This window comes from Sardina pilchardus, chromosome 12, assembly GCF_963854185.1.
Source record: "Sardina pilchardus chromosome 12, fSarPil1.1, whole genome shotgun sequence".
Taxonomy (NCBI): Eukaryota; Metazoa; Chordata; class Actinopteri; order Clupeiformes; family Clupeidae; genus Sardina; species Sardina pilchardus.
Window position 1 is genome coordinate 2083351 of NC_085005.1, and position 20216 is coordinate 2103566.

Here is a 20216-nt window from a genome sequence, read left to right on the forward strand (position 1 = left end):
CGGATGTTATCTTCTGGTGTCAAAGCATACACCCTCATAAATAAAGCAAGCAACTTCATTAGTATGTTAGCAGCAAACTCACCACTAGATGAAGGGGTTGTTATATGTACACAATGAGGGAAACAGACTGTAAAGAGAAGATTAGAATTAGTAAGATCGGGGGGTGCTGTGGTGCAACAGGCTACAATGTTCATACCACGTCTGGGCCCACAGGAACGCAGGTTCAAATCCAACCTGCGGTAATTTCCTGATCCCACCCCATCTCTCTTTGCCACTCACTTCCTGTCTCACTCTTCACTGTCCTATACAAATAAAGGCAAAACGCCCCGAAAAATGTACTTAAAATATATATATATAACAGTCAGGTGACTATAACTGTTCGGATGTTGCAATGCTTGATGATCCTATGAATTGCTGAGCACAGAGTAATCTTTCTCTAGAGCATTTTTCCTCAAAAATCAGTTTAATTAGGCTAGGCTACACTGGAATATCCTGACACTAGGCCTACACAACCTGAAGCTGGTGGTGTGCAGTGCAATGCAGCGTGACCTTAGAGCAGACCTTTTGTCGGATGCCCCGTTTCTACTTTTTGTATTTTTTTTTCTGTCACAGGTGTTACTTTGCTATTTGGAATGAGAAATATGACTCATATAACAGAATCAATGCGGACAGACGGAATTCAATGCCCCACAATATGTCGCCGCGGACCACTCATTTGGTTCTTGCGGGCCGGATGTGGCCCATGTTGGAACACAGCAACTTTGTGCCTGAATCACTAGTGTAATTATTTGTGTTTCAATACTGCAAATATATACTCCTGTGTTTTGGTAAATAAAAAAGGGTGTGTAATGGGAACAAAGGTGCTGTTTTAATCTTTACAAATGTTAGAAATAAAAGACAAGAAGACAACATGTATATGGCAATTTTGTTGCCAATTAGTCATTCCATCTGAATTCAGGGGTCACTCTCACACAGCTAACCATCTCACACATATCTGCACATGCGTAATGAATGAACACATTGTGTAATAAGCACATATTTCATTCTATTTTTCAGCTCTGCAACCATTTGTTTGTCAGATTTTATAAGGCAATACATTAGCTGTGTTGTATTGCTTTAAAACATCCTGCATTATTTATGAAAGGCCTACTGGTTAGGGCTTCAAACTTGGGACTGAAGGGTGGCCAGTTGGATCCTTGACTGGTAAGAAAGATGTGGGTGAGGAGTGATAGACCAGCACTCTCCCACATCCACAGATGAGGTGAGCAAGGCACCTCTTAACTGCTCCCCAGGCTGCCCATTGTATACTTCTAGTGTGTGTGAGCTCCTAGTGAGTTCACTGCTCTGTGTGTGTGTGTGTGTGTGTGTGTGTGTGTGTGTGTGTGTGTGTGTGTGTGTGTGTGTGTTTGTGTGTGGGTGTGGGTGTGTGTACACACTACCCCCGGATGGGTAAAATGCAGAGGACAAATTTCCTACAGGTATTCCCGACTACACAATATAAGTATAACTTAGCTTAACAATTGAATTATAGGATACTTACTGCAGCTCATTGTACTGTCTGTTAGTGCGTAGGAAGAGGGAATATCCCAGAAGTTGTTATCCCAGTCGACTAAATCTCCCATGGAGTCACAGGTTAAGGAGGACAGTTCTGAGGGGGCCATGGCATTACTCCAGATTCGGAAATTGTAGATGAAACCATCAAAACTCCCAACATCATCTTCATCACTTTGATCACTTTCGCTACTACTTTGACCACCACTGCCTCCCGCTCCTAATTGAAGACCTTGCAAGTTTAGGGTGCGTTTCTTTAAGTTAGCGCAAATCTTAGTTCTATAGTTGCCATCAAACTGTAAGGCGACCACTCCTGTAGTCTTTGTCCATGTGAGGCACAAGGGCTTCATGGTTGAGGTGAAATCAGCACTGTTTATTATGCTGTCTATAGAGCACTCTTTGTTATCTATGGTCAGTGTCATCCCACCAAGGCTCTTCCCAAAAGCTACTTCATATCCCTTTGCACTGTTAACAGAGAAAATTATTTCAATGTCTCTCTGGGCAGACCGAGCTATCTCAAAACATATGGTGAACTCGTTGAGAGGGGAAATGGAAATTCCACCAGATAATCTCACAATGTCTTTGGAGCTCCTTGGCAAAGTCACTTTCTGATTCCGCAGTGCCACAGCGACTAAAGTGGAAAATAAACAAGAGTGCATGTTCAGTATAGTTATCCTGCAGTAAACAAATTTAAATTATTCAGTCAACCAGAGAAGTGTTTCACAAAGGCAAAATTAAGAAATTCAAGATAAGTGATAAAGGGAGGCTTGATGTAGCGTTGTCTGGTAATCCGGAATAAACCTCCTTAAAAATTCACACAATAGTCTGACTTGAATGATAGCTAATTGAACCAATAAGACAACATAGCCTAATTACCATTCGAACAAACTCATCTCGGCTGTTAGCCTAGTCTGGACCAGGCTAGGTGCAGAGAATAAATCCCCATGGTAACTTACTGTATGTGCCATCTCTTTTGTGAAACCAAGTCAAGGCTAACCGAGCCAAAACATTTTGTGAAATACCCCTTAGGGTTATTATACTTAATGAAAACTGAGACAAAAACTATCAGTAAAAACAAAACCAGTTTAGTTAACTGAAATAGAATGTGACAACACATGCACAATATTTGGAAAAATGCACTGAGTAACAATTCAAACAAGACTCATAAACTCGCTGCAAATTCACAACACAAACAAAATTCAGACAACAAAAGTGTTCCCAGAGGATACTTAAAAATGATACGCTTGACACGCTTGGTGCTAATGAATTAAATAGACATATTGCACACTTGAAGCAAAAGATGTTGGACGGTTGTTTTTATTTATTTCATGAATTGCAAAGATCACAACTTTCGCACATTACACACTGATTCCTTTGTTTCCCTCTCACATATTAATTTACTTAAGTAGTTGAACTGCACTATTCCTTATCCTACACTGCTACCGACTGGTTACAAAAGACAACAATATTACATAAACACATCTTGGAATGGACAAAAGAAAAGGGCAAATTATGGGGGAAGGGGGGGCTAAAGGTCATTTTTTTCTGATTTTCATAATTTTGTCATTGTCTTGTTGAATTTTTCTATCTATTTGTATATCTAAACGTTTTCACTCCATGTAGACATTATTTTCGATCATTCATGTCTTTTTGTTTTTTGCCCACTTAACCAAACTGAGGATGATGGCAGGCCACTGTCCGTCTCTTCCACTCCCTCCATCTGAAACAACAGCAAAACCAAACAATGTAATCATTTTTACACAACACCTTACACAAGGGTTTAGCCACCATAAAGCTGATTGACTGGCATCAAGTAAAACACAGATTACATTTCACCTAGTGATGAACTGATGAAATGCAATAAAGACAAAATATGTGATTTCACATCATGCTTTCTTTAACTACATATCGAAAGAAGTAAAACAGCTATTTCATGTCATAACATCTTTAAAAAATGCAACATAGACAAGTGCATCTGATGTTTGTGTCACTTAGGCTATACAGAGGTTAGCTAGCTAAGCTAGTACACTATTGATTAAACTGTATAGCGAGCTGACAACCTGACAAAGGCAATAAGAACATTTCTGACAGAATGTGTTATTTTACATCATGCTCTCTATACGACATATTGAGAGTACAAATATCGACCAATTTATTTCACGACAGAGACGGAAGACAGCCCACAGATTTTTCAGCTTTGATATGCGTACAACCAGCATGTCATCATGAAGAGAAATAGGGAGGGAAAGTGAAAACCAGCGGCCAGTGGTTTCATTCCAATTGAAGAGCTTTTCAAAAAAGCCAAATCAGCAAAGTTACCAAAAATATATTTCAGTGGGTATAACCTGCGTTTCACTATGCTTCTCTTCGGCAAAGAGTCAGGCCCAGCTCCATTGGCAAACATTTTCCTCAAGGTGGGCGGGCACTAGTTTGAAGTTTAAAATAATTTGAGTTCCTTTGAACCAATCACTAACAACCAAAGTTTCAGTATAACCAAAGATTCTTGATTGCTCCGCTTTAAAGGGATATTCCACCATTTGTGGAATCAAGTTCATTTTCCACCTCCTCTACAATTGATATTTACATTTTTCCTGTTCATCCAGCCGTTCTGTGAGTCTGGTGATACAACTTTTAGCTCCAGCCTAGCATAGATCATTGAATCGGTTTAGACCATTAGCACCTCGCCTGCTAGCATCACGCTTAAAAGTGACTAAGATTTCCGGTAATTTTCCCATTTAAAACTTGTCTCTTCTCAAACTCAAAAGTGCAATAAGACAAACTGAAAATAAAACCTGGCGATTTAGGCTGATTTGACATGGAACTACACTCTCATTCTGGAGTAATAATCAAGGAAAGTTGCAAGCGTACTATGGGCGCTGCGCGTCGGGGTTCTGTTCATCCTGTCAGGAATTATTTTATAATGACCGGCGTTCTATACATTATCGCGCTTATTATACGGCTACTTGCCAAAACGAGAAAAGAAACGTAACTCAATGTGTCTTTAGCAATGACTTGGCTACCGTTTCGTGGCTTCCGCTAGAACTAGCAAAATAAATAGTTCGCCACAGTTGACAGTTGTTAGGTGTTGCCTGGCAACATACTTAGTAGCCGAGTTTCAATGAAATTCCATTGCAACTAGCGAACGTAGACTAGATTATATTTGTTGCGGATTGATATGAAAGACGTGAATTAAAAGCACAAAACCCGTTGCCATTGGCAGCGGTCATTAGCCTATACCTTCGGAGCGGTGATTATGCAAAAATAACTGACCTCAGAACGTTGGGGAGGCCCATTCAAAGTGAATGGGAGCTCCCTCAACATTCTAGAGAGCCGTATAATAAGCCTGTGTAACAATCTCTGCAACAAAGTTTAATCATGCACATCCAGAATTCTTTGGGTGCGGGATCAAAAAACAGTTCAAAGACCAAAAGTAAAAATCTGCACACCGGAGAGCTCCCAATATAGTTCCTTTTTAATTATTTATGTTTCAGAGCTTCTTAACAAATCTGGGAAACCCGGCCATTATGTTTACCTAACATGGAAATTAGTTACTTGCTTAAAGGTTATATAAAGGTTTCAGGCTTTTAAATGAAATTGTTAAATAAAAATAACTGACATCAGAAGCAAAGAATATTACAAATAGTTCAGAGTAATGCAGCTAGCTATAAAGTTACAATAGCCCCGCTATGCCATAATGTTGACATTGATGAGAAAGCATATTCCTGTCAAATAACATGATTTAAGGACTACAAATTAAGACGAACCATATCTAGAACCGATTTAGAAAATAGATTACCTCAATTTATCCAGCTGTGTGGTGTCCAGTCGATGTAAACTCCAAAGTGCAGATGGCGTCCAGCTGTCTGTGTCAAACATACAGACTGAAGTGACATTATATTTTCATGACTCATCTTCAAGAAATTTCACGCCAAAAACCTCTTAAACAATCATATTAACTTGTAGCTTCAGAAATAAAATCAGTCATTGGACTGATTAGAACGGTCAGGCACGTAAGGGTTAAGTGTTGATATTTGTCTGTGTCAGCTGCTTTAATTCTTTTTATGTCTTGGTGTCATGGGTACGCTGGTGAGTACGCCGCTTCGTCAGGTATCTTCTGTCCTATGTGTCATTTTTATGTGGTTAATTTGTCTGTTTATGTCTTGCTATCACAAGTACAATGGCGAGTATGCTGCTACATCTGGCATCTTTTGTTGTGTGTGTTAAAGGTGCTCTAAGCAATTTTACGCGGTTTCTAAACTAAAACATTTTTTGTCACATACAGCAATCATCTCCTCACAATCCGCTAGCTGCCAGTCCCCAGGGCCCAGTACAGTATTTCAAAAGTAATCTAGTGGAATTTTGGGTAAGGTTCGGGTTGGATCGCATCTTGGACATGGGTTTTTCAAAAGCAAAAGAGGGATTCCGAAATAAGATCAGATCATGTAATCCGATCCTACATTTTATGTGCATTAAACTTGCCCTTTAGATTTATCAAAACTTTGAACTTGGCTTTGGATCTATTTAAAGCTCTGGCAAAAGGGATTTGGAAATCCTGAATTTCTGCTTAAATTCTCCAATGTTCCTTAAAAAAAAATGGATCAGGTGATCTTGGATAGCAAAACATGGGATTTCTAGCCTGGCAAGCCAAACTATACAGAAATGTATAGTCTGGAGTCGGACTATTCACAGAGCTGAAGCCTGTGGGTGGGATGAACCGGTGTCTTTCAAACTACTCTGCATGTAATAGGCCAGCAAAACAGCAAATACATCCTTCTTTAAAACGAATGACTTGAGTGCTTCTTTCTGCTCAACCTTCAAAGAAAAGCCCAAGTCTAACTCTTCCAAAGCCGATTCAAACGAGCTCGCTTTGTTAGCCTCATCCATCTTTTGTTGTTCTCTATGGTTGTTGCAACACGGTCTCACACCCAACTCGTCGAACGAGGACGCATGGTCAAGCCCCTTGGCGTCAATATCGGTAGCCGAAGGTACCTCGGAGCTCTGTCGTCACTGTGCTAAGGCGGGCTCAAGGACTATGTACGCAGATAGAGCGTTCTGATTGAACAGGCTGGCCTGGTGCCCAAGGCAGGCTTGGCCTTAAAGGGATATTCCGCCATTTTTGGAAATACGCTCATTTTCCACCTCCCCTCGAGCGAAACAATCGATATTTACCTTGTTCCCGTTCATCCAGCCATTCTGTGAGTCTGACGATACAACTTTTAGCTTCAGCCTAGCATAGATCATTGAATCGGATTAGACCATTAGCTTCTCGCCTGCTAGCTTCATGTTTAAAAGTGACTAAGATTTCTGGTAATTTTCCCATTCAAAACGTGTCTCCTCTCAAATTAGAAAGTGCAATAAGACCAACTGAAAATGAAACCTGCCGTTTTTCTAGGCTGATTTGACATGGAACTACACTCTCATCTGGCGTAATAATCAAGGCAACTTTCAAACTACTGGCACTACTACTGCTTGTTGTCTATGGGGACTATTTTCAGATGCTGCGTACGATATCACTGCGCCTATGGTACGTTTGCAAGTTGCCTTGATTATTACGCCAGATGAGAGTGTAGCTGAACGGGAACAAGGTAAATATCGATTGTTTTGCTCGAGGGGAGGTGGAAAATGAGCGTATTTCCAAAAATGGCGGAATATCCCTTTAACGGTGCGACCCTAGACCATCCCATTAGGCAAAAATAGTTTTGGCCGCTAGGGTGCATCTAAATTTCTAGGCTATGGGATTTCCACATTTTAATCCAGATTCAATTTTTTGATTTTCTTTTGAGTGGATTAACAGCCTTGGAGATACGTTCGTTTCACTTTAGAATTGTTTGAAAATGGCAGGGAAATTCAATAGACGGAAATGGGAGTGTATTCCAAATAATTTGAGGAAAAAATATTTCTTCAACATTTTTTCACTTTAGAATTGTTTGAAAATGGCAGGGAAATTCAATAGACGGAAATGGGAGTGTATTCCAAATAATTTGAGGAAAAAATATTTCTTCAAAATTTGAAAAACCTGAGATGTGACCCACAACATTAATGTGCTAGAGGTCACCACAATTTTGTGAGGTCACTGCCAGGATTTGTAAGCCTGGTGCCTGTGTGGTAGTTTTCACTGTCCATCACTTTGTATCCTTACAGAAACTGTAGGGTTCCAGCTGCTTCTCTACTTGGACACCTGATTATAATCCTCACAAAAAGGTTCCAGCAACTAACAGTTAACTTGCTGTTAACTGTCAACAAAACATAATCAAACATTAAAGGAATGGTTCACTGTACACACAACCTAGGGTCTATTTGCTTGAGTTGAGAGCAAATCTAGCTGAATTTAATGCATGTTTACATTGTAACATTCAGCCAGATCTGTGTGGCCCTGCAAGATGGTGAACACGCTGACCTAACTATTGCTTTTAATGGCCTATGCAGATTATATACACAAGTTTGTTGCAGCCGTCAAATGCAGGGAATTCGTCTTGTAATGTGACATATTCAACAATGTGTTTTATTGTCTGTGATATTCCCCGACTCCATAACTAAGAATCTCCTACGACTCCCGTGTTGACACTACACTGACATTATGACGTGACGAGAAGGCTACGATAGGCTACATGATCTTGTAATGTGACCAATCATCTGACCAAGAAGAAGCAAAAATGTGTGGTTTTCTGATCACCTAGTCTGACATGGTCAATCGTAAAAGACAATTGTGTATTCTGCATAGGCCATAATCTGATTTATAATTCTTGAAAGGGCTCGATTTTTTCCACACTATTTTGTTTAAATTATTCATGGCTTTTGACCCAGCTACACCTAGAGACAAAATCAGGTTATCAAATAATCACTGGTGTGTGTGCTTGAGAACAAAAGAGTTGATGTTAAAACAATCGTTTTTACCTAGCTACACTCTGGGGGCATGAACATGGGAGCTCAGGAACATGACTCCAAAGTGTAGAGTTGTAGCTGCCTGCCTACTTAGCTGGCTGCAACAACTATGGCTAGAGGTAAAACTGACTGTTTTCTGGGTTTTTTCGTACTCTGTGATCTTGAGATATGTAGATATGTAAAAATCACTCGATTCCCCTTTATCTCTTTGCCAAAAAAATGACGGGGACAAAGAATTTTGAGGGGCAGAGCACTAGACTGTAAACTACTGATAGATGTCAAAGGGGAATCAAAAGTTCCAGAGTGTATTGCACGAGTGAAATGGTGTTGTATTCAACGTGTGAGCACATTGTCTAAAGCTAACTATTCCCTGTGAAGATGTGAGGGAGGAAAACTTTGAAAGGAAGAAGAAGACAATGTACGTAGACCTGTAGTAGTAGAAGAAGTAAGGAGATGTGGTACACACAAGACCAATGGAGATGGTTTAGTTGGATTTTGGTTTCAAAGGAGTTATCTGAGGTTCCTGAAAAGGCAAGATAATATCTATGGCTGAGGCGTTCACAGTCTACCAGGGGTTAGAGTCTCCCCTGCCACGTGTCAGGAGGGAACAGCAGGTGAGGTTGGGAAAAGTCATTTTTGGTGTGTGGACAAACAACACTGGAGTCCCACTGCTCTTCCCATGGCACATGAATTGCCAAACGATTTTTGAGAGAGTAGTCTAACAATGTATGCATTTCAGTACCTTAGAAAATCAACACACACAACAGTAATAGTTAGCAGGAGTCTGTGGGTGTCACCCTCGAGGAAATTATTGTCAACTAATCCACTTTTAGTTGATAATCTGGTTGGGAAAGGCAAGGCTATATCTCGTTGCTTGATGTCCACACTAAATCTAAACTAAGCTCAGGTCTTTCAATGTGTGCAGCAAAATGTTGCAAATGTTTTACCAGAGTGTTGTTGCAAGTGCAATTTTCTTTTCTGCCATATGTTGGGGAGGTGGCATTACAACCAGGGACACTAACAAACTAAATAGGATCATAAGGAAGGCTGGCATTGTGTTGGGGTCAGCCCTAAAGCCCCTGGAGTTGGTGGTGGAGAGAAGGATACTGCACAAACTTTTCAATATATTGGACAATTCATCCACTACACAATGTACTGGTAAAACAAAAAAGTGTTTTCAGTTGGAGGCTACGCCAACTAAGCTGTAAGAAAGACAGATACAGAAAGACTTTTTTACCTACTGCAATAGCACTTTATAATGACTCCCATCTGGGCAGAGAGAAAGGAATAACATTTTAAATATTTTTTCTGTATGTATGCATGTTTGTATGTTTTTGTTGAATGTTGTGTTTGTATGCTGCTGAAACACTGTAATTTCCCCTTGGGGATGAATAAAGTATATCTATCTATCTATCTATCTATAAATGTGATTTCTGTTTAGAAATACAAAGCTTACTAAATAGGCCAGTCAATCTAGCTCAAAAAAGGGCCAAAACTTAAACTAATTGCAATAGTAATGGTTCATACTTTTTATTGATCCTTAAACCCTCCTGCATCACATATCAAAAATCTACCCATTTATATTTAGTGGAACATACTTTTATTCAAGGTCAAAGGTTAGCAATTTCCAATGCATTTTGCCATTGGGATTTACTACAGGTGAAATGGGTAAAATGTTAAACTATAGATATCAAATTGAAACTTTCACAGTTGTTTACTCACATTAAGGCAAAGATTTTTTGTATTACAAGTTTTCTGAAATGTGATGTTTAGATATGCAAATGAGACCAGTTTTACTTAAATATGCAATAATTTGCATATATTTCTAGAAAACTAAATCTGAACAATAGGTACAGTCAGCTTCAAAATAATTGCTGCATTTTGCTTCTATATTGGGTACTAAAAGCCTATGCAAAGGGAATATTAGATATCACTTCATATCACCTCAGAAATGAGGAAATCAAGTCAAGTCAAAATCAATGGAAGTACATTGTAGAACAAATGATTGTCAATGATATGGTACGATGGAAGTATCTCAATGCATGCCAAGTCACATAAGGTAGATATTGACCTTTAGACAACATATTAAGTGAGTTGGCATGCACTGAGATACTTCTATCATACCATATCATTGACAATCATTTGTTCTATAATGTACTTCCATTGAAACGCATTGATTTTGACTTGACTTGATTTCCTCATTTCTGAGGTGATATGAAGTAATATCTAATATTCCCTTTGCATAGGCTTTTGGTATCCAATATAGAAGCAAAATGCAGCAATTATTTTGAAGCTGACTGTACCTATTGTTCAGATTTAGTTTTCTAGAAATATATGCAAATTATTGCATATTTAAGTCAAACTGGTCTCATTTGCATATCTAAACATCACATTTCAGAAAACTTGCAATACAAAAAATATTTGCCTTAATGTGAGTAAACAACTGTGAAAGTTTCAATTTGATATCTATAGTTTAAAATTTTACCCATTTCACCAGTAGTAAATCCCAATGGCAAAATGCATTGGAAATTGCTACCTTTGACCTTGAAAAAAAGTATGTTCCACTAAATATAAATGGGTAGATTTTTGATATGTTAATTAGATATACCTAGGGATCACAAAAAACTTGGAATGATTACTATTGCAATTAGTTATGGGTCAAACGCTAGATTGACTGGCCTAAAATACAAAGGGTTTTTTTTCCTTTCTAGTTTGAGGGCAACTTATGTGGCCATGTCAGTTTCTCTTGTGAGTAACTGTTTTCATGTATATGTCTGGGTAATGGGAGAGTGTTTTATTTTGCATAATGGGTGTGTCAGAAATGTCACTATCAGCATACTGTATGTGTAGCCTATTAGACAACAGTGTATAGCCTGTGTATAGACAACATGCACAGCAATAATGTATAGAACATTTTTCGAAGAAGACACTCCTGTGGCTAAGCCCCCCTTTACCTCTCAATCCTAGTTATACACCCCTGCAAGGCAGTCATGTCAGTGGCACTCTTAGGTCTTTCTCATCTGCTGATAAAGCAACATGAGTCTTCCATTGCTATAGCACTGTTACTCATTGCCTTAAAGGAACACTGCAACGCTTTTTTATGTTAAACTATGTAGGATGAGTTGATACATACCATAGCATCTCAATGCTCTATTCGGACTACACCTGACAAAATTAGCCTTGTGAACCCTCTTGACTACGTTCCGCTACGCTTCTCTATGGCAAAGAGTCTGACCTGGCTTCATTGGTAAAGTCTTCTTCCTGGAGGGTGGACACTTGTTTGGAGTTGAAAACTATTGGAGTTCCCTTGAACCAATCACTAACAATTGGCAGTTCATCATACAGAGAAGTATCTCTGCACCCTAGCAAGCAAGCTAGCATCAGATCATTGCTTTCAATGGGAAATACGTCTAGCAGTCACATGTTTCATCGGGGTCAGCCCTCTTTCACATGTGACACAGCATCTCTCTTCACAATGTGTCTATCCTATAGTTAGGTATTAAAGTGATAGTTTTGGGTTAATCCGAGTATACAATCCATTAATATCCAATCCGATTCATTAATGGCTACCAATAGATTTGATGACCGACCAACACCGATCTTGAGATTCAGATTGACACATCCCTAATTATGATGATGACAGCTTGCATACTGTTAATCTGTTTCAAATGGTATTCAAGTAAATGAATCATTGCAAAAAATATAAAATCTAACCAAGTGTTATTTGTCATTTATCAAGATAAAAAAAAAAATTGGTGGCAGTGTGTGTTATCAAGACAAATTTGCTTAATGGACTGGCAACCAAATTTGCTCAATGTACTGGCAGCCAGGTTTGCTTGTTTTGATGATGAGACAATAAATTTAATAAAGTCAAATGATTTCATGAGATAAGAGTTATACTAAAAACAATACAAGTTAGATTGTATTGAGTCTTAATATAAGAATAATAACACTTGGTTAGATAAGCTGTTTTTGCAGCGAATACATTCAAGTATACATTGCAAAAACATTTTATTTTTAAACCATGAAGGTGTGAAGTGCATACAAAATACTGAAAATATATTAACTTGCTTGTAGACATACCTTGTTTGTAATTGATACTGAATCCCTTTTTTTGGACACTAAAGTCCGAGTTAAACGACACTTCCATCACATTCCCACTTGAGTTTAGTGTCAGTCCATTAGCTGTGAGGCCACAAAACTTAACATCATTGGTTCCTGTATTCACAATAACCTTGTCATAGATACAACCCAGAGCCTCTTCAAGCTCAAAGTCGAGAAAGGTAATCTGCACAATAAATCCAGCTGGGGCTCGTAAAGTCCATTTGCAACTCTGACTCTGGGGGTAGTCAGCGGGGTAGCACGGAGATGTAAAGCTTCCCTGGGGATCGGTAAGCTCCAGGTTGCAGTTCCCTTGACAGCTCAACACTGCCGAACCAAAACAAGGATATGTCAGAACCAACCAAGTTGATCAACAGAGGAAATAGGACCACAGCAGACAAAGCGAAGGAGAGAGGAACAAGCCAAGTCATTTGAGGGACAGTGTGAGTGGACAAGTGGACAGCCAGTGAGAAATTGCATGTTAGACAGCAAAAAGGTTCAAGGAATAGAATATTCAGCGAGCCGCGACAAAGCATTCGTTTCTATCTGTTGAGCTGAGTATTTACGTATGCTACATGTGCAAAACAGAATATGGGGGAAAAAACAAGGCCCTAGCTACCTTTTTCCAAATGTTCAATTTTTCTTTTACCCAGCATTCCTGGCACGATGTCTCTAAAACACCACGACACAACTAAGGCAACCACTGTGTGCCTGAATGCTAACATAAATGTGTTAAGGACAACAGCAAGTCCTTGTACTGTTTTTCTACAGAACCTAAAAGAAGATATCGGTAATCCTGTTCAGAATGTGCATTTGCACTCCAGAGTACCGTTACATCAAAATTGACTTTTTGAATTGAAACAAAGTTAAGTTTCAGACTTTCAATGCAATCATTGTCCCAGATGTGTACAGGTTCTCCTTGTGATTTTACAACTCACAAATCTTTGATTCATGTCATCCATAACTGAAGTTAACTGTTACTTTGTGGGCTACAACATATTGGTAGAAAATAATAATACAACTAGACAGGCGTACAAGGACACCACTTAAATGTGTAACCTACTTGGTTGAAGAACAAAAATCTAACTAAAATGACCAAATCTGCAAATCTGCAAATCAACCAAATGAGGTAGACAAATCACTCGCCTTAGGAAATACTTCTGGCTGGGAATTACGTAATCTGCAACTTCAAACAGAACAGACTTGAACTCTGTAGAATCTGGGAGTTTAGAACACCTAGCCTAAGCCAACACAGACAGAATAACAAGTTTACACTTTGCAAAAGTCAAACGGACAACATGCATGCAACCATGGATGGATGATCATGACCATGGGTCCTGCAGCACACGCATGCACAAAGGCAAATAGTAGCCCACTCTTGTTTAGAGCATAACAGAGAAACCCTCAATCTACAGATTACAGATATGTATGATTTCATTTGTTTAGTCATGTATATGATTTTGAAAAAGTGTGAAAACAGTGTCTTTCTTTATAGCTTTCTTTGCAGAAATGTCATCAGGACGTCAAAGTCTTTTAGGCTATGCAATTATATTTAGGCTACGCTTTCATAAACTCAAGTCAGTAAGTAGAAACAAGAAACATGCATACAAATGAATTTCAATAAATGCATTATGATTAATTTACTTTACATTCAAAAGTAAGCATGTTAAACTATTATTATGTTGAAATATAATTTGCCGTGTCTGATGGGATGAATAGTTAATTCACTCGGAAATGAAAATGTGTACACAGTCTTGTACATTTGGATTTTTTGTCACATCATAGCTGGTTAGCCTAGATCAGAGTCTAAAACTCTTTATGATTTTTGCCAGATGTTGATTAGAGAAATGAATGGGAAACTTACTTCCATAAACTACGCTCTCTCGAAGGAGGGACAGGACCGTTGAGCTCTAGAGCCCACTCTGTTTCTGGAAGTAAAAATTCCATCCATTCTTTGTTTATAAGTCATAATTCGGTCGTTAAGTCTGATGACACACGCCCAACAGCTTTTTTTGTCAAAAAACAAACGCAGCCAGACGGTTTTCACAACTTGTTCCATCTCATAAGAGTAAAACAAAATCACTTAACTTTAGAGTAATTAGCTGTGCATGAAAAATAGGATTTTATTAGGTTAAAGCAACAAGTGATAGGATGGTAGAAAGTAGAATGACAATTTTCTTAAACGCTACTCTGAATAGTGGAAAAAATAGTTTATTTTACTATCTATAGAGAAAAACAAGTGGCTCTGAAAGGCAAAAGAGATTATTCCATAATTGCATCATCAATTGATTACCGAATATTAATGTTCAAGGTAGACTTTAAACTGTCTATGTGCTGATGAAGGGACTGTTAATACAAAAACAACTTTGTTTTAAGAAACAAATATTTTACTCAGTATTTCACAGGAAAGCATTACGCTACCCAAAATACTAAAGTGTAAAAGCAGGAAGTGGCGGGGTACGTAAATGGTAACGGTAAATGGACTGCAGTGCATTTATATAGCGCTATTTTTGCGTCTTCTGCGAGCACCCAAAGCGTTTTACATTATCATGCCTCACATTCACCCATTCACACACGGAGGCTCACGTGGAGGCTGCCATGCAAGGTGCCAACCTGCTCATCGGGAGCACTGGGGGGACTCTTGCTTAAGAACACTTCAACAGGGCCAGGAGGAGTTGGGCTCTAACCATGAACCTTCCAGTTACTGGACGACTCCTCTACCTCCTGAGCCACTGCCACCTGCCACGTGTAGACACCTATGAACTATGCCATTTCCCCAGCGGTATGTACTTAATACTTAATGTGCATCTTGACAAGGTTAGTAGTATCAAGAGAGCTGATTGCATTAGGTAGAGAGCATGGTGTGTTAGTGCATCATGCGTAGGTGCAGATCTGAAACAAGCAGTAGAGCTTTCACAAACATGGAAAGTGACATAAAAAGACAAAAACAAAGTAAGAAAGAAACAGCACTTTGTGAAAATTGACATCAAAAGTACAGTATATGACAAATCAGTCTTCAGTTAATGAAGAAAGAATGTAGAAGGAAAATGTTCTCTGTACCTGATTGTTGGAGGTATATCAACTGCAAGGCAACTGGGAACAAGAGCTGGACCTTCCATCTCGACCACCCTCCAGTGATTTCAAGCATCCTGAAACATATATGATGTAGGAAAAATGTAAAATAATTCTAAATGTATGTAGCAAAAGCGAGCACTCTTCGAGTAGCTATAGCTTGACTGAGGGTATATTGTATTCTTCCATCTTAATGTAGACCGAAAATTGCACCAAATGACAGTATTTTTATTTGGGAAACTTTTTAAAATATGAATCTCTTCCAAAAACTCACTCTTGACAGAACTTTGCTAGAAGTTTGCCTCTAGTTTCCCATAAATCACCCACAAGTTTGCTGCAAATCTGCCACAAACATTGAACTTTTGTAAGGGTTGATCATTGCCATTTTATGAACCACTCCAGGTGATACTGTATCTGACTGTTTATGTTGTTTCTTTACAGTTGTTGATATGTGATATCCTGTAAATCCTCTGTGAATCTAGTTCACCAAAGATTTCATGAGGCTTTTCTCCTTCTCTCCTTTTCTTTTCTTGGTTTGCCTTTTGTTTTGTGGATGTGATACTGTATGTGCAGCACTTGAATAGAATTTAGAGGGTTTTGATACTTTTTTTATCAGGTGAGTTGTTACAGTACAATAGAGCAACTGGTCTAAAATCATTAAGCAACATAATGCAAGGATGTACACACTTATACACTGACGGTATGGATTTTACACAACTGCACACTCTCCAATAACACTGACCAAGACAGGGGTAGCAACCAGTTTAACCAGAAATAAATTGGACAAAGCACCCAAGCCCCCGGTCGGACTCAGGACCGGTGATTAAGACATGCAGATTTGAGCTCTCCCCTGTTTCAGCTTTTATTGAACAACCATTGTGTTCCAAAGACATGGAAAATATCAAAGACAGTTCCCGTCCCTAAGAAACCTCAAGCCACAGAGCTTAATGATTTTAGACCATTGCTCTGACCAGTATTTTGTGCAAGTGTATGGAGAGGGTCATAGTTAACCATCTTTCATCCTCACTTAATGAACATCTTGCCCCAGTTCAATTTGCATATAAGAGGGGGCGGGGCACTGGTGACGCAACATTGGTTTTTATTAAAAACTCTGTGTGCATCTTTAAAAAGGCAATGCAGCGCCTATATTTACTTAGGAAGCTGAACTCATATGGGGTCAGCAAGGACATCTTAGAGACGGCATGTAGGAGGCTGGTTGAGAGTGTGCTGACATTTGATATACTTGGTTTGGAAACCTGGGGGTTAAGAACAGAAACAAACTATCCTGAATTGTTAAGATGGGCAGTAAAATTGTTGGTAAAGGGCGGAGACAACTGACAGACATACAGTGCAGAGCACATGTATTTGATAACATGCTAAAGTTGACTAAAAATAGGAATATAAAATCATTTCACAATTGATCTTAATGCCTTAATTTAAAAAAAATAGTAAAAATCAAACCACTAAGGACACCAATTTTCTTTGTGATTGAAGAATGTATTGTAAATAAATAAATGCTATTCCTTAAATACAGGGGGCATAATTATTTGACCCCTATGTTAAATTCCCATAGGAGAAGGAGGATTTTTTATATGTTTTTATTTTTCAAGGCCAGCTATTTCATGGATCCAGGATATTATGCATCCTGGCCTTGGCCTTTGGAATTAAAATAGCCCCACATCATCACATACCCTTCACCATAGCTAGAGATTGGCATGGTGCTTTTTCCAGTTAGCCTATTAGCCTGTTTGATTTGCATTGAGCTCACCATCACCGCTGCACCATCAACAATCCTCACCACCTGTGTCACAGTATGGTATGGCAACTGCTCTGCCTCTGACTGGAAAGCACTGCAGAGGGTAGTGAAAACTGCCCGACGCATCACCAGTTCCTCACTCATCCACATCAAAGCCATCCAGGGCAAACGGTACTTGCGTAAGGCACACAGTATCATCAGACTGATCTCACACCAACCACAGACTGTTCACCCCACTCCCCTGCGGGAGGCGTTACAGGTCTCTCCGCTCCGAACCAGCAGGTTCAAAGGAAGCTTCTCCCCTGTGGCTGTCACCCTACTGAACTCTAGGGCTGTGTCTGAATCATAAGTACACACGCTGGGCAGCGTGCATTTTCTGGAAGTTACGTCAGACTAGACTGTCCGAAAGTCAAGCGCTCTCACTAGATTCGTTTGGCGTGATTTCCAAGCGTGCATCGATGCATCTTTTTTGGCCTCAGATATCCCATAATCCATTGCGCAACGCAGGTCAAGCTCCACACGTCATGCAAATTGTCAAGCAACACACCCCCCTCCCCGAGTCAGGTGACGCCAACTAGTTTCTGCTGTCCAAATGTAGGGACGCATACTGAGGAGCAAGCTAACTGAGACACTACAGGAAAGAACGGTACTATCCAGCGTGCGCCCTTGACAATTGGACACGGCCTAGCTCTGCATCTCAGTGACAACCAACCAACACACCCAATTATTATACTGTACCAATCTGGCTTTAGAGCGCACCACCGTACCGAATCAGCCTTAGTTATAGTGTTTAATGACCTCCTCATTGCTGCTTATAACGGATATGCATCAATACTAGTCCTCCTTGACCTCAGTGCTGCTTTTGACACCATAGATCATGACATACTACTTCACAGGCTTTAACATTCCATAAGTATCAAAGACTCTGCACTTGCTTGGTTTAGATCATACCTTACTGACCGCCAACAATTTGTACAGGTCCATAATGAACCATCCACCCAGACTATGGTAAAATATGGAGTGCCTCATTAGAAAACATGGCATTCATTTCCATTCTTACAGTTTATTTCAATCGCTAACAAGCGTTTGTCCATTCATTTGACACATTTTCAAAACTCTAAACACAGACTCACACCTACAAAACACAATTGGCCAAATGGATCATTTTCCTCTCAAAAACACATGCCATGTTGCTACACCACATTTTGTTACATATACACTAACTCGTCATTTCTCTGCACACACTAACTTTACCAAAACACTGGAAATCTGACTCAAAATGAAATCATTCTGTCAAGGAATAAAACTTGTTTTCACTCCACAAGATACATGCAGTCAATCAGAGTACACTAGGTTTCAAAATACTGGCTACTGTTGACATTACAAAAACTGCATAGACTTTTATGTTTCAGTTTTACAGGTATTTGCATGCAAAACATGCAATCCACCGTTTTTACACTAAATTTCTTGGTTGAGAACTGTATATCCACATGTAATGTTCACATTCAAAAGCATTCCAATAAAAAGCAAATAAAAAATGTCTTTTACTGTTTATACACAGAAAAAGAAAAAGTTCTACCGTATTGCTTACAGTGAACAAAATATCCATGAAACACACCAGAGCATTCTGAACAAAAAACAACAGCAAAAAGCCCAAATAAAAAGGGGGGAACAAAAAAAACACAAAATTACTGTGTCATCAATATTGCATCTGATATTTACATGTATTCTCACCAGCCTTTCTTACATGTAGTGAAAGGCCTAGGTTGATTACATGGGCACATGATAGTGGCACAAATCTTATCACTGACTACTGTTCTTGCAGCCCTTGGAATGCCACCACTACACATTCTTACACTTCTACCTTGCCCTCTTCTTGGGCCTACTGTTCTCCCTGGCCCTGCTCCTCTCACTGCTCCTCTCACTGGGCCTGCCCTTCTTCCTGGGCCCCTTGCTCTTACTCTTCCTCGTCCAGAAATTACGGTGGTTTTTTTTTTCTGCTTTTGTTTCCAAAAACATCACTCCTCAAAGTCCTCCTTTTACTGTGTCAATGTCATATGAAAAAAGTAACCCCTGCCACTGACTCTAAGCCAGACTGGAATTGGCTGTGGTTGGTCCAATTTACCCAACATCATGTGTGTAATTTATTCAATTGTTTGTTTATTATCAGCTGAGATATATTGCTTTTGAACTGATATCATTGCAGAAGCAGAGGTTTTTATACTGTATCTAAGGTTTGGGATATTGTGTTTGCTATTGTGGGATGTTGTGTGTTAACATTCGTAAATAATAGAAAAACGAGCCATCATTTTGAGGTATAGCTTGTCTGTTAAGAAAATGTAAGCATTGTGGAAATGTATTCACTAGATGCATAGTGTGTGAAAACAACATGAAATGTGTGAATGGTATGGCCACAAAAGACCGATGCTGTGCTAACTGTGTTTAGAGATTTGAAAATGTGTCAAATGAATGGACAAACGCTTGTTAGCAATTGAAAAAAAACTGTAATTCCATTTCACGTTTTACAGTAGTATCTCACTGGTTGAGTTGAGTATTGACAATTTATGTTAATCTCACAGGACCCGAACACAGGAAGACAAAACAAATCTTGAAGGGAATATTGTAAACAATAACAAATGTATACAAATATTGGCACCTCTGTATTCCGCCCACTTAGATAGATAGATAGATAGATAGATAGATATATACTTTATTGATCCCCTAGGGGAAATTCAAGCTTCAAGCAACTTTGATCAGCGTTTACTCTTCCACGATGACATGTGGTAGCTTTGGATTACTGGAAGTACTGAATCAATTGTTTTAATTTAAAAGTCATTGCATGCTCTCCCAATAT

General features: G+C 39.2%; 1 protein-coding gene across 1 annotated transcript in view; it reads right to left on the bottom strand.

Moving 5' to 3' along the window:
- The window catches only part of adgrg6 (adhesion G protein-coupled receptor G6), an 83646-nt gene that overhangs the window by 47158 nt on the left and 16272 nt on the right, over positions 1 to 20216 (bottom strand). Inside the window, exons 2-5 of the mRNA XM_062551467.1 lie at positions 15595 to 15683; positions 12517 to 12861; positions 1541 to 2182; positions 83 to 127 (exon numbers count right to left, since the gene is read on the bottom strand). Of these exons, the coding sequence (XP_062407451.1) occupies positions 83 to 127; positions 1541 to 2182; positions 12517 to 12861; positions 15595 to 15683 (1121 nt within the window). The remainder of the gene's footprint in view (positions 1 to 82; positions 128 to 1540; positions 2183 to 12516; positions 12862 to 15594; positions 15684 to 20216) is intronic.